General features: G+C 39.6%; 1 protein-coding gene across 1 annotated transcript; it reads right to left on the reverse strand.

The window, feature by feature from the left end:
* Nucleotides 1-5,751: 5,751 nt before the first annotated feature.
* On the reverse strand, nt 5,752-12,899 carry LOC147234644 (leucine-rich repeat-containing protein 58-like). Its single transcript, XM_086145223.1, has 4 exons — nt 12,116-12,899; nt 8,276-8,404; nt 7,887-8,164; nt 5,752-7,332 (listed from the first exon to the last, which is right to left on the reverse strand). Exons 1-4 carry the CDS (start codon nt 12,583-12,585, stop codon nt 7,139-7,141), a joined length of 1,071 nt encoding a protein of 356 aa, XP_086001349.1. The 5' UTR covers nt 12,586-12,899; the 3' UTR covers nt 5,752-7,138.
* Nucleotides 12,900-16,052: the final 3,153 nt, after the last annotated feature.

Here is a 16,052-nt window from a genome sequence, read left to right on the forward strand (position 1 = left end):
CCAAATTGGTTTCAGTGTGAGGTGACCCATGCTGTATATACAGGCAGTGCCAATGTGGGTGCGACGGATTGCAGGGGACCCTGGGGACTGGGAGGCATATGGGATAGGGCGGTTCATACATGCCTACATGTGGATACAGTAAATACAGTGAATAACAGCACTTGTTCGAATGGAAAGACAAACACATTTGGTTTTCAAAAGCCTCCCCAACAGGGGGGTGAACAACATAGTTTGCATTGCATCATTTCTTGAACAAAAGTATAAAAAAAGAAAAAAATTCTCCCACATGCCAACATATTTTTGTGTTTATTCCACCAGCCATAGGAAGCATAAAGGTATTATTAAGACATTACAGAGATTGTGAGTGTGAGCCAACAGACAAGGCCATTCCTGATGAGGGAGTGTCCCCACAACTCACAGTAGTGAGGGGAAATCTAAAGAATTGAAAAGAACCATGCAGTCATCAACCAAACGCGCAAATGCGCGTGCGCACACACACACACACACACACACACACACACACAGAAAAATACACCCACACAAACACACATCAATGAAGACACATGCATGCACAAATGCACAAATGCAAAAGGCAGTTATTTAACAGAATTTAAAAAAAAAATCTTTGTTGCACTCAGTGGTGCAGTGCTGCTTCTCTCAAATCCTGGACTCAGAGTCATGTCTGACTCCAGTCCTCACTTTTGGAAATGGTGATGTGACTCAAATTTCACCTATGAGGACTTGGACATGTCTTGTAATTGAGTACAAACTCGACTTACATTTGTAAAAGCTTATAATTTGGCATAAGTTATGTATGACTTTAATGCAATATCATTATCCAAATTCATGCAGAAACATGCAAGTGTGTTTTCCATTACATGATTCATCTTCCTGCCCCCATGATCGGGTAATGTTAGTGCAGAGTTGCTTTATGAGGAACCCCATTGGGACTTGGTTCAGACTCCAAGTGATATTTGCTCTTTGGTGATATGAAGTCAACTTTGACCCATGGCTTGACACTAGGTGTCAAGGATTATTATCAAAGACTCTAAACCCCTAAGCTGGCCGGCACCACTACCCTCAGAGAGCGTGAATGACCTAATGTGGCACCATTGGGAGAGTACAAATAAAACCCTCTTATTTTTCCTCTGCCTCGCCCTATTATTATTGAAAATGAAATACTGAGTCACTGCTCAGATGGCTCAACATTCAGATGTTCAACAAAACAATGGAACCTTCAATTGGCGATCACAGCATCAGTCATATGAGGCACAACTCCAATACAAAGTCAGCGTCATTAAATTTAGTGTACTATAGATGATCACCTTGAAATTTCGTAACCTGAACTGAATACAAAAGGGCTCCAAGATGTCAATGTTGCCACTTATGATATCATATGACACCAGCGCTACTGCCAGCAATTGTCATTTACACCCAGAGTGTGGCAGTCCATATTGGGTTTCCCATAAGATCAGGTTCAATATAAAGAGCACTCATGGCAGGTGTACTGATGATCGGATTACTGGAAGCTTAAATATTTCATTTGGAGAGGTCTGGCTATTATTCATAAAGCAGGAAGCAAGGAGGTCCTGCTGGCAAGTAGAAATGGCATATAACATCTACTCAATTCACCCAGGATGTCACAATTACCGATGTGTCAGGAATGATATTTCATATTATAGTACGGGCATATCTGCTGCAAGTGCACCATTTAAATGGAATAAAAAGACAGCTGGATGACCAGTGACGCACTGTTTCCTGTTGCCCTTCTGTGTGATATGCAGAAGTTTCCTGAAAACTACTGCTATATCATTGGTACCTGAGTGGTAGTGCTGTTGTGAGTGTATAGGTGGAATATCACTAACCACTCGCAGCACTACCACTGCCTGGACGCTCCTTTCTGACAAGCCCAGATTTGTCCACTAACATATCCAGACACAAGTTCTTCTTTGCCAGGTTGCCAGGGACCTGGATTATTAGTGCTGGATCAAAGCTTCCCAGCGGGACTCAGAAACGTTTCAGCTGAAGTCAGTGATGATAAAGGCTTTGGCTGATCTCCTTTAATTAAACTGATCTTCCAATTTCAGTTCTTGGAAGTCTACATTGTAAAAGAAAGTGCATTTGATGAGTTGTACTGAATCAGGGTTTTTACTCTTTTCAGCTCCAAGCCTCCAAATTGAAGGTGCTTGAGAATCTTGCACAATTATACACAGATGAACCAATACAACCTTTACATGTATTTGTTTTATTTTATCTTATCTTTTCACTGTTAATAATCAACAGCGGATGTCGAAAACTAATCTTTTGTTAAGGCTGCTAAACAGTTTGTGCTGTCTTGCCTTATATATGAACAACCGAATGCATTTAAATATTAGTATCACTTCTCCTTTTCTACTAGCACAACATAGGCTTTCAGTTCTGTCCACACAGCATTCTGAATAACAAGAAGCTTCCAATATTGATTTTGAAAAAAATACTCAAATATAATTTTAAACGGAACTTAAACATGAATGAACTATTAGAAATCTTAACTTTTCCAGACGTTCCATAACTGGATGTTGAATCAAAAGGCCACTATGTTTTTCCAGAGATCTTAAGACACTTCCAGGTTTTAAGGAATTTTCAGTCCCATCCAAATGTTTAAAGTACATAGACTTGTTGCTGTCTCAATAGCAATGTGAATAATGAGGCGTGACTTTTTGTTGTCAAAATAGATCTTCCAAAATTATTAATTGGCCTACCGTTGTGCCTTTATGTTTGACTATCAAACTCTACCAGAAATATACATTTGCAAGTTACTACAGTCTCAGGGGCCACAAAAACTTATAGGGTCCACCAGTGACTGTGACAGACGAAAGGGGGGAAATTTCTAAGCAAACAAAGTTCACAGCAGTAGATGAATAATCCCACCAGCACAGACAGACTTGTGGGATTAGCCTTGCCACTTTGAAGCCATGTCTGATTGTTCAGGGGCAGTCTGCACGGTGTGGCTGTCATGTGTAACGGCTCAGCATGAGTGTGCGGGTGTAAATTGGGAACTCGTCCTGTGTGAGGTCTGGCAGGCATGTTAATGCACACTGGCTATAAGCTGATATGGACTGATATGGACCTCTGGTCGACGGCTGTAAGAGGCTTTGTATATCATGAACCACTTGTGTCAAGTAACCCTGGTCTTTGATCCACTGATCACCTGCACATATGGACAATTTTAGTTCCTTGGAAGATATCAAAGCACAAACATGTGTTTTTTTTTTTTACATATTACTTTGTAATTGTATGAGTATATTTGTCTTTCAGATTGCTCCTCTTTATGTAAGTTGTATTTAAGTAACTAGAATGAGATGAAATTGTATAGCGAGATTCTGTAGTATTGATCATAATCCTGATCGCACGGGGTCACATCACCGGCAGAAACGAAACAGCCTACAGGATGGAGGTGGCCAGTCTGGTGAAGGTGGTGTGAGGACAACAACCTCACCCTCAACATGGACAAGACCAAGGAGATGATAGTGGACATGAAGAAGGAGAGGAGACCTCATCAGCCACTGTTCCTCCAAGGTCTTGAGGTTGAGAGGGTGAGCAGCTTCACCTCACCTTGTCCCTCAACACCACACAGACCGTCAGGAGGGCTCAAGAGCAACTGTACTCCTGAGGAGGCTGAGAAGGTTTGGCATGTCACCTAAAATCCTCAGCAACTTCTACAGTTGCATTGTTGAAAACATCCTGACCAGCAGCATTACCGTGTGGTATGGCAGCACCACTGCTCTGGACTGCAGACGCCTGCAGCGAGTGGTAAAGACTGCAGAGAGGATCACGGGAATCCCACTGCCTTCTATTCAGAGCATCTACCACTACAGAGTCCACAGGAGAGCAGTCTCCATTGCCAAGGACCACGCCCAACCCCAACATGGACTGTTCACACTCCTACCCTCTGGCTGGAGGTACACGAGTGTGAAATGTAGAACAATGCGATTTAACAACTCGTTCTACCTGACTGCCATCAGACTCCTAAACAGCTGACAGTCATTCTTCTTGCACATGTAACTTCTGCCCATTTATCTGCACTGATCCCTGAACCTCCCCTTTGTAAGTTGCACACCAAGATGCACTCAAATGTCTCATTGCAATGCCAATATTCTATTGCATTGTTGATATCTATAATCATATTTATAATAATGTTTACACTCTTCCTGTACGTATATATCAAAAAGCACTGTGGACAGCAAAGTAGGAATTTCACTGTATAGGGAAACCCGTTTCTACACTGTGCATGTGACAATAAACGCTTTGAATCTTGAACTGATTCACATTGATACTCCTGAGTCCAGTAATAATCTTCCACATGACTGCGCCATCATTTAGTTAAGGTCTAACTCATCTGAAAGTGGCACACTATTCAATAGTATCATGCTAGATCTGGTTGATACTAATACCTGAATATTATTGCTAACAATGCTAAACATTAGATTTGATGGGTTCTAATATGAAAAATCTAACTTTCACAGCAACCTCTGCTGGGGTCCCTTTGACCTTTAGCTGGTGGAGCCAATTACCCCGCTCTTCTGGCAACCACAAGTCATTGCTTCCAGTTCATCGGTCACATCTCAGGTTGCGTACTCCTGATTAATTCACAAAGTGTGCCAAGTGGGTATGTGCATGTCCACAGCGCTAAGATGTAACAGAAAAAAAAGGTCCCCACAACAGTGCAGGTGGGGCGGTCTTGTCTGACTGTGTTAGAAAGAGGGGTATAAACAGGGGAGAAAAAAATCACGCTGTGAAATTACAGGCACCATGCTGAGACTTTTTCAGAGCATTCAAACAAAGCAATTCCATGAAAGTCAAAGCACCATTCTTGCAAAATAGCATGAAAGAATCAGAAGACAAAGAGGGAATAGAATGGATTTACTAAAAGGAGTAGGAGCTTCAGAAAGTGTGCAGACAGTAGAAAGTGACTCTTGCCAAGTGATATTTAAGAACTGGGTGGCTCGGAGTCAAGGTTTTAGTACTCAGCCTCTACAAATAACTAAGCTTGCATGCAAATTAGAGCTGCAAACATTCAAGTACAAAACAGTCCATTTCTTTCATGTCAACACACAAAACACATGCTTGCTATTTGTAAGATTTTTTTTTGCATCCTCTGACCACACAACTGCTCTGCTTTTAAGCAGTCTGTTGTTACTAATTATAACTTGCTTGAAACATTTTCAGACCAAGATTCCAAGTGGCCTTGCTCTGCGGTATGCCATAACATGCATTAAGGTGAGGTTGATTTTTTTTTTTTTTATCTTAGAATTCATTTTTTTCCAGTACTTTTGCATATGAAAGTCAAACTGTTTTTTTCTGATTTTTTTTTTCCTGTTTTTTTACTTGGCATGCCAAGTAAATATATTCATTACCCTGCAAAATTAACGAAAGTGATGGCAGCAGTCAAATATACCACTCCTCCTTTGTTCCTTTGTGTGCTTTGCAAATAATGACCCATAAGCAATAAACAAAGTGCAATAGTATAAGCAATAGTATGTTGCCTTCGTGCACATGGAGGATAAATCAGCCTTTGGTGGAATTAGTAAGATTATGACCATCATGGAAAAACTAGAGAATAGATTTTATATAAATATTAATCAGACAACATGCAAGACAAAAAAAGAAAAAGTCAATACAATATGAGATCAAAACTACTGACAGCCTTGATAGATGAGATGATGGATTTATCACAGTACACTTTTCAAATGTTCCCCTTCACTTATATCTTTGTATTGATTTTTCCTGTTTTATTATCAACATAATGGAATGGAATTATTATACTTTCAAAACCAGTAGAACAAGATTAACATTTCCATTAATCACATATGGGAGGGGAAAAAAAAACAACAAAAACACAAATTAACACTTTCATTTCTGCTTTTATTTGAATTAAAAACATCGGTCATTTCAATTGGTCTTAGTGTCTTAAGTTTTAAAAGTATTTGCACAATATTGTTGAAACGTAGAATATGTAGCATTATTAACTGCCCAAATGAGCAAAATAAAATCATCAATAGTGTTTGTTTCTATTTTTGTTTTAGTACTGATTTACCAAAATATATGAACTGAAACATGTAAAAGAAAATTTATAAATTAATGTTTTTGATTAAGAAACCCTAACCCTTCTACCTAGTGAAGAAAAAGCCAAGGCTGATCATAAAAAAATATGCATACACTTGATAAGCTAATCTTCTCAGATTTATTTCTCAGATTTGTTTTAAAGTTATCATTAGTAAAGCAGAATTTGAGCAGTCTACTCTAATAGTTATTGTAACTAAGGAGCTATTTTCAAAATATACAATACTATTCTAAGGGTATGAGAGCAATTTCTTCCCCTCTTCACAGACAGACTCACTGTCAGGCAGAGGCAGATCATTAAATCTCCACACTATCCAAACAAGCAGAAAAAACTACAGAGATGTAACCAGGAAAGGAGACTGCCATCTCAGGGAAACAAATAACACCCTCTGCCTTTTTTAAGACTGAAATCAGGTAAAATCTTCTCAGATTACATGTTTGAGGGCAAAATTCAAACAAACCTCAACCCCCCACCTCCCCCCTCAATATGCTCATGAAGTATGATGGTGCTGTTCCCAATACAGATTGCTTTCGTTTATTCCACCCAACATCCACTTCCTGTGAGAGCACCTGGCATCCATGTTCTCACAGATCACATTTTGAGTTGCTATACATTCAAAGACTTATGGCAGAGCACATAAATCCATTTGGACTGATAATTCAGACTATTGTGCTTTTGCTTTAAGTATAAAGTCATGTGAAAGTTAAAATATTCAGCAGTGGAAAAGGCAAACCAAAATAACCTGCTTCACTGAGGATCGCTACCTTCAATGCTCAGTCACGATCCCCTCACACGACTGAGATGCATGGCTCCATGGAAAACAAAGTTTAAACCACATGAGAGGAAAATCCTATCTTCATAATTTCATAGAATGGGGTTTAACATGTTTAAGGCCTCAGTAATGCACTTAAGTACATCTAACAGACAATGTGCAAAAATTCCAACTTGAGAACGCATTTCCTCAACACATGCATGTCAGTGTTTTTATATGGTGATATTTGAGAACTAGGCCATCTCTGTAGAAATGTTACTCTGCTAACCAAGAAGTACCCTCTGCAGACGGTCAACAGGCACGCTATTCTCATCCTCTGACTCTGCATCACTCTGTGGGTTGGAGCTGCAGGGAGATGTGCATTCTGGGGAGCACAGGTAGTGCATGAGGGGTAGCCGGTACTTGCCACAGAAGTCCACAAATTTAATCTGCTGCACACATGAGTCAAAGTAAACACCTAAAAATAAATGAGAGAGAAGAAAAAGAAGTCAGGATTGAGTCATAGGTCTGTGACAAACATTGTCTTTTGCCGACATACATCAGCAAAATTCGAAGACCTCATTGTCAGGCAAAAACAGATTTAACGACCAAGATGAATGAGGTATAGAACAATAATGTCAGTATAGCGACAATATGTTGAAATAAAACTGTATTATTTTTTGAAGTATAAAAAAACTAATTTCCAGTGATACTTTTGATCATCATCAAAACTGTCTTGGGTGGAATTGAAACACCTGCTTTCAAAACAACCTGGACTTTAAGACAATGCTGTTTGTTTTTTCAGGAGGGGGGGGGGGGGGGGGGGTTGCACAAGTTACATTTTAAAGACGATAAAAGAAACTACTCAGTCCCACACAATTCAAGTCAGACACTGTTACAGCTACTATTTAAAAGAATCAAGTCATCTTGACTGTATTAGTGAAGGCTAACAGCACACAAGGCAAGAAGATACTGTGTTTTTTGATTTTGTTGTGAAATGGTAGTGTGCATTAGAGAAAGACGATATCTTACCACTACATTTGGGGTTGGGGCATTTACTGGCCAGGTCTAGGTAGAACGGCAGGTTCGAGGGAAGGTCCTGCGGGTTGTATGGAATGTTTCTACTCTTAATCGTACGTCCTGCCAGCTCGAGGAGTGATGGAGGGTCATAGGTCATTTCCTTGACAAAGCGTACCACCAGTGGGTTTCCACGGAGACTGAGCTCCTGCAGATGTACCAGGCTCAGGATTTCCCTTGGAAGGTAAGTGAGCAAGTTGTTGTGAAGACTAAGAGAGCGCAATGAATGGAGCCTGAAAAGAGACAAGGGGCACAATGACATTCACAGAATATAGGTTCATGGATTTAGTTATTAGACGCTTACGGAACAATGAACTGCTTACACAGTGATGTGCTGAAGTTACCTGGTTAGCTGTGGGGGGACACTCTGGATGCGGTTATCACATAAGACCAAGTAGCTGAGGTAGGGCAGGTTAGCCAGCTCTGGAGGAATATATGAGATGAAGTTTCCACCTAGGTACAACAGCTCCAAGCTGACAGAAATAGAGGACATTCATTTCATCAGGCAGTGGGCTTGGAAAGTACATCCCGAATAGAAAGTAATTTTCACACTCCTTCTCAGGTTTCTTTTGCCACAAGAATATTTCAGTGATTGACAAAAATCTGAAATGTTGACTGCCTTGAATTTCCATCTTTCCATTTCAAATCATCAAACCAGATGGAAGTGCCATTTGTCACTTGGCAGCCATCAGAAATCATTATCTATCACAATTGTATAAGACATTAGTTTGATAAGAAAGCTGACAACTTTTTATCCCAAATGATTTTGATCTTATGCCCCAAACAGGTCAATCAAAGCATTAAATTACAGCATCATGGTCTAAATTTGTTCATTTACTTTTTAAAATTCACTGTACTATTTGGTTGTACTTTTATGAGCATATTCTTTGCACTTTTCATGACTTTCCCAATAGTAATTCAAGGTTAAACAATACCATTGAAGCCACACAAAGAAAATACAAAAGATAAGCATCAAGAGTTTAATTCAAATAGGTCACCCTGTTTATTCAACAATGTGCGTAATTGACATTACGATTCAAAATGTCCCTATAAATCAAGCCCTAAATTAAAACATTGCAGATGAGACAAGGTATTGGAGGATTTCCTGAATTCATCTTCGCTGTTGTGGAAAGGTTTTATTCCATTTCAGGGGATGGAAAAAGTTCAGCAAATTAGAGTGAACTGAAACAAACTGCTGTGTTCCACAAGAGGGAGCTAAAGGTTTTTATACCCAGAACTACAACGCCTCAGTCAATCACTACTTTCTTTGTCATGCAGACACACCAACAACTCACTCCAAAATTTGCATTGTACAAGATACCTGTTCCTAGATTTAGGCAACTTACGCAATTGTCCAAATTCAAAAAGACTAAGACAACAAAAAAAGCCCTTGTATGACAATGGAGAGATGGAGTACACAGGAGTTAATTGGAAATGAAACACAGATTGCAATTGATGTCTGGTCAGCAAAAGTTAACTGTCAGGCCATCTGCCTGCTAGAACTGATGACACAGCAACTGCTAGGCAGGAAGCCATTATACTGTCCTTGGTGTCTGAGCGCTGAACGAAGCCCCTCTATCACAGCAACTGAGACATTCAGTTCACTGCACCTCACAAATCACTTGTACCAGAGTCAAGAAAAAAGGAGTCAAGAGTCAAGAAAAAAAAAAAGGGGGGGGGGGAGCTCAATATTACTCCCTGGAGTTAGCAAAACGTTTCACTAAGACAAACAGACTAGTTTGATAGGGCTACATAAAAAACGACTGTCAGTATGATGAAAAGCAATGAAGAGCTCCGCAACAAAGACTGTTAAAATTCTCAAGCTCTGAATTACTGCTATTATAAATCATCTTCTTATTCAAGCACATAGTTTCACCATGTTTAACTATTCCCTTCTATCAAGGTATTGATGGTCAAATTTATAACTTATAACTGAACACGTGCCAAAAATGACTTGTACATATAATAAAAAATAATTGCAATTATATAATCCTACATTTCAACAATTACAGTCTTTGCTGGAAGTCTGAGTGCTTGTCTCCTACCACACTGTTTGCTTTTTTAAATCTCTTAGAAATTCTAATCTCTCTGGTGCACTTCACAAATACTTTTATCATTAAAAAATACATTTTTATCAGGTTAAGCAATTGAGTTTCAGGTACAGCGGACATGGCACTGATGAAGGTGTCTTTGAAGCTGGACTTCTTTAAATTTCTTGCCTGGTAGCTCCTTCAATGTCCATCACAATTTCATTTCACTTTTTTCCCCACACTGAATTATCATTTATTATTTTTACTAATTTGAAAAGGCCCCAAACGGATTTGTATACATGTAACAATCTGGTTCGGAAAATATCACGGGTTGCAGGTCATCATAACTGGCTCAAACATATTCACTGATACATTGTGATGATCTGTGCAAAATTTTTCAGAACGAAGGAAAACGTGTGATCAGCATTTATAAAAGAGGAACTGCTGGGTCAGATACGGAAATGAAACCTGTGTATTTTGAATATTTTCCCTCACAGGGTGATGATGAATGGATCATAAGATATCCTTGAATACTTGATGAAGATTTCAAAATCATAGGTGGGGGGCGTGTGTGTAGTGGCACAAAAACACAAGTTAACTTACCTTTAATAGGATGACATATTGCAATGTGATATGAGTGGAAAATCAAAATATTCACTTTAGTTCAATATTCAATATTAGTTTTTCTGTTCCAACTGTACTTAAATGCTTGAAAGCTGACCTAAGACTCCTTGAATCACATAGTGGTGTCATGGTTCATTTAGCTAATTATAACATTTGAATTGGTATTTCATATGTCAGAACTGTCAGTAACTGTCTGAGAACAAATAATTCAAATTGCATTGCTTTGTTGCACATCATAACTGTGTTTTTTCTTCACTATGGCAAAAGTTGATTGTACAATTATTTTGGCCACTGTTTTTTCAATATAGATTCTATCATTGTTGAAAGCCAGTATATTTTTGTTGGAAATAAAATTGTATACAAATTTCGTTCTTTGAAAAAAAATGTTCATGCATTTTGTACTCAGTTGCTTTATTCATTTGATCCCCAAAATACTTTATGCCTTATTCTTTTATTCTGCTACTGTCAAATAAGCCCCATTGTAACTGGATTGTTGAGCTGCTCTTAAGGGTAGTCTCTGGACAGCTGTTGGGAATGTATAGTGTTTAATCACGATCTGTGGTTATCTCTACACCACTGTACTCTTTCAAAGTACCGCATCTAATTTTCCCTCCAGATGATTTTATTTCTTCACACAAAGCACCAGTTTCTCTAAAATACATTTAGCAAGTGATTAAAGGATGGTCAAATCTGTCGAACTTTTTTTGTCAGACAGAGAAGGGACAGTCAATATGAACACATATATTCTTAAATATTGCTTCTTCTTCTTTTTTTTTTTTAAAAGTAAGCCGCACCAAGTTCTGAATAACATGTGCATGTGAGTCTGAAAAACTATAATTTAAACAAGTTTGAGTTAATTCAGAGGATCGTGAAATGCTATCGCCTGTTCATTTTCTTTGCAAACTTTTCCTGGCAAACTTTGCAAGGGATAAGATACCGACAAATTGGGACTAAAACGGTGCTCTTTTGACTTGATAACGAATGATATTCAAGCAGCTAAACATTACTGCATCAGTTGGATTAAAAAGACCAGTTTTGCAAGACTCTGCATGCCAACCATACAGAGTCGACACTGTGCCACTGCATGTCATTAATGTGCGCAGCAGAGGTTTTGCCAAGGGGTGCAAGGGCCTCCCGGTGGGGTGGGAAGGGGGTTCAGGGAGGTTAAATACCGTCCATATGTGGGATTCTACGACGATGAGCATTCCTCGTCGTAGAGAGTGATCGGTTTACGAACGTTATGTAAACACGACATAGAGCGATGTTGCTTAATACTGATGACTCAGCATAACGTCTGCATAGATCCAAGTAATGTGAGAAGGAATATGGGTTCGACTACTCAAGAACTGTGTTTCTCAGAAGAGGCCCTCTCTGTGCATGGGCTAAACTCGGCCTCCCCTGCACGCAGGCACCGGGTCAGTTAGGGGTGGGGGGCATGAAACCGTGCCATGGAAAAAAGGGTGACGAGTGCAACGACCCCCCCCTTCTTTCGCTCAAATCACCTCGGGATTTTTGCCTTCCTTCACCTACCTGCTCAGCGCTTCTATCTCCGCAGGTATACTCTTCAGCCGGTTCCCACCGAGGGAGAGCGACTGCAGGCGCTGGAGTTTCATGCATTGCAGCGGGATCTCCTCAAACCGGTTCCCGCTGAGGTTCAACACCTTCAGCTGCAGGGAACCAAACTCTTTGGGCAGCGAGCATTCGTCCAGGCGGTTGTTTTTCGCAATCAGCGTTTTGAGGTTTCTCAGTCGCGTAATGTCCTCGCCGATGACGGTCAGCGCATTATTGCTGATGTCTAAAAACTCGAGGTTGCAGAAAAGGCTGACCGCCGAGGGCAGGGAGCTCAACCGGTTAGAGTTCAGAAGAAGATGCGTGGTGTCTCTCTTCTTTTCTTCGCTGATCCCCGTCAGACCAGTGAGAGTGTCCATTTCTGCACGAGAGAGGTCTAGCACGGCGTCGCCCACCGCCGCTGCCCCGTCGTGAATCTCCATTTTGGCCATTCTACCGGTCTGAACAAAGTCCTTCGGAGAGTCGTCGTAGGGTGGAAACTCCTGTGAACCGCCAGGATTTGTTTTTACTGCCGTTAGCGATGAGGTTTAAAATTATCCGCTCTCTCGTCGGGCCGCAGGCCTCACGTTTTATGATATGTCGTTCGGGAATGTAATGGTTCCATAAGCCGGCTCTTTGAAGTGAATGACGGAGCCGGCTCCCCACCAATCAGGAGCCGGCTCCCTTCGAGACTCTTTTTTTTTCTTTCTTGAAGGCGCATGTGATTGGTCAATATGCGTAGCGTCGTCTCTGTGTCTGCACCTGGCGTTTCTGAATCCCAAATCTTCTATAGAGACTGCTGATCTATTCCTTTTTTTTACACATTTAAATTTATATTTTTTGCGTGTTTTTCAGGAGTTCTGTGTTGTTTCAGTCTGAATTGGTTAAAAGTTGACGGGTAAATAGTTCAAAGTTCTTGTATTTTATAGTTTATAGCACTGAAGAATCAATATTTTTAATTTTTAATTATTTTCTCTTGTTGTTTTGCATTTTTTTTTCAGGGATTCTGTGTTGTTGTTTGACTTTAAATTTGTTGAGTGTATAAAAAGCTAAATTTGTTTTGTATTTTATAATTTATTTTTTGTGAACTGTAAATATTTTAATTTATTTTTCGTGTTTTTCAGGGATCCTGTGTTTCACTTTAAATTTGTTACATATAAAAAAGCTAAAAGTTTATTCTTGTATTTAATAGTTTATTTGTTGTTGCACTTAGTAAAGTAAATATTTTTAATTTACATTTTGTTGTGTTGTGTGTTTTTCAGGGATTCTGTGTTGCTTGACTTTAAAGTTGCTTAATATAAAAAAGGTAAAAGTTTAAATTAGTTAAAAGTTCACTGTAGAGCGAAAAAATAAAAGCTATTATACTGTAGTAGCATAATACATTTTTTTATTAATTATTACTTCATTTTGTGCATAATGTTACATTATTATGGGTAATAAATCAATTAAAGCAACAAAAAAAATCTGAAGAGCCGTTTGGGAGCCGTTTGGGAGCCGTTTGGGAGCCAAAAGAGCCGGCTCTTTTAAGTGAGCCCAGCCGTAAGAGCCGGTTCTCTAAAAAGAGCCGTAATTCCCATCACTAGAAGGCAGTAGCCAGAAGGAAAAGGAGAAAACTTAAGATCTCTGCTGTTTTTATTTTCATTGTTTCTTTTGGATCTGTATTTTCTGTAACCGTATATGTCTGTACGATGTCCTTGAGTATTGCATAAGGCACTTTAAATAAAATGTATTATACTATTATCCATCCATCAATTGTCTATCACTTTTTCCTACTTAGGATTGTGGGGAATGCTGGACCCTATTCCAGTTGCCATTCTTTTTTTTAATAACATCATCATCATTATTATATTTAATTATAAAGGGAGGACAGGCAGTGGCATCAGAGTCATTTAACGCCAGTCGTGAATGTTTCAACATATTTAAAGAGGGGAACAGCATCACTCCGTTGACAAATAAAGTTGAGTGATGAAGAGTAGCATAGTGTGCAAGTTACATCTCGCAATAAAGCGTAGCATTAAGTGTGTCGCAAGTAAGTTAAATTAATAGAGCACAAAATGACCCCCCCCCCAAACCTCCTCTATTTACGTCCGATCTTCATAGTAAATAGACTTAATAAAACCAGTTTATTTCTTTACATTCTCTATTATGTATCATTATTTGTTATACATTTTTAATTCATAAAGCACATTCCTCATATAAAAACGCATCACGGGGGGGGGGGGGGGGTCAGATTAACAGCGTCTTAATTCTTTTATTGGGAAATTTAATGTGAGCAAATTGAGTTACAAGTTCAGCCACAGAATGAGCTAAATAAGTATAAGAGAATAAGAACAACTATTCCAACTGTGCCAGAGTTTCAAGTAAAACATAACAATAATAAATAATCGTAGGAAATTGTATAAACAGTATAAAAAAAGAGGGGGGGATAAGAAATACAAATAAAACTATAAAGTGTCTAAGTAACAAGTCAAGGCTATGAAGTGTCTTAAGGTCTTAAGTACAAAGATTTTGAGATTCCCTGTGGCTGAAGGGAGAGGAATTAAAAAGTCTGATAGTCTCAGGTAGGAAAGACCTCAAAACACAATTAAACTACAATGTATTCACTGCATTTCATTTTTTTTTCAATTTTTTTCAAATTCATTGAGATGAAAAAATTCTATTTAACACCTACAATATATATACTGTCACACATATGCTTTTGAGTGTGTGAGAAATCGAGACCAAATCAATTTGGATGATTTTTTTTCTGTATGCAGGATGGGTCGTTTGGTGTAATATTATTTCATCATACTTTATTAAGTCATTGTGTACTGGAAAACTTGTTGAAATCTATAGTGGTGGTGTCTTGTTGTGGCGGTGTCAAGGAGGGTGTGCCTGACCCAAACACAAGGATGCTCAGAAGGTAGGACGTCTCAAGGGGTTTATTGACGAGGAAGGTGAATGGAGAGCTGTGCAGGGACAGGGTTGTCACCTGGGGAATGTCATGGGGTTCTCATGAACTAGGAGCTGGTCAGGGGTGACAGGAACCAGGAGCTGGCAAGGAGAGGTAACAACCAACAGGAACTAAGAGCTGGTGAGGAGGTAGGTGTGGAGTCCTGCGGGTAGTTGGACTTGTTGCATCCACAGACCAGACACGCAAGAATGTAGTCCTTGGCATCCTTCTGGGTGGAAAAACAAGATTAGCAGGGAGCAAGAGTCAAGGAGAGGTACCTGTTCTGAGATGGCCTTCCTGCACCTTCTGGTAAACCCTCTCACCTTGACCAAATGGGACAGGAGGCTACAAAATGGCCAGAGGATCTGCAGTAGAGGTACTGGTTGGACAGCATTTGCCGCTGATGCTCCTCTGGAGACAGGCGGGTACTTTTTTTCCGGCCACCTTTGTTTTAACTTTTCATGCAATTTCAATCTGATTCTGACTCCCTAATTTGCTTTCATATCGGCTTTTACCTTCAGGGTCGCCACAGCGAATCAACCTTCTACATCTAACCCTATTCTCTGTATCCTCCTCGCTCATACTAACTACCTTCATATCCTTTCTCACTACATCCATAAAATCTTCTCTTTGGTCTTCCTTGAGACCTCCTGGCATGACCAAACCATCTCAGTCTGGCTTCTCTGACCTTCTCTCCAAAACATCCCCCTCATTCAAAATTGGCATCATCACACTCCTTTGCCATTCCTCAGGCAGCTGAGAAATCCTGTTGAATTATCTATCCAGAAACTCTACCGCTGCCTCTCCTAGACTTTTCCATAACTCCATCAGGACCAACTGCCTTTCCACTCTTCATCCTCTTCAATGTGTTCCTCACTTTCCTTTTACTAATCTGTGCTACTTTGTGGTCTACAATAGTCAACTCTTCTACCCTTCCCTCTCATTCATCAGCTCTTCAAAGTACTCTTTCCATCTTCCCATCACTCC

This window comes from Fistularia commersonii, chromosome 4, assembly GCF_037954325.1.
Source record: "Fistularia commersonii isolate RoL2024-O1a breed Wild chromosome 4, RoL_Fcom_v1.0, whole genome shotgun sequence".
Taxonomy (NCBI): Eukaryota; Metazoa; Chordata; class Actinopteri; order Syngnathiformes; family Fistulariidae; genus Fistularia; species Fistularia commersonii.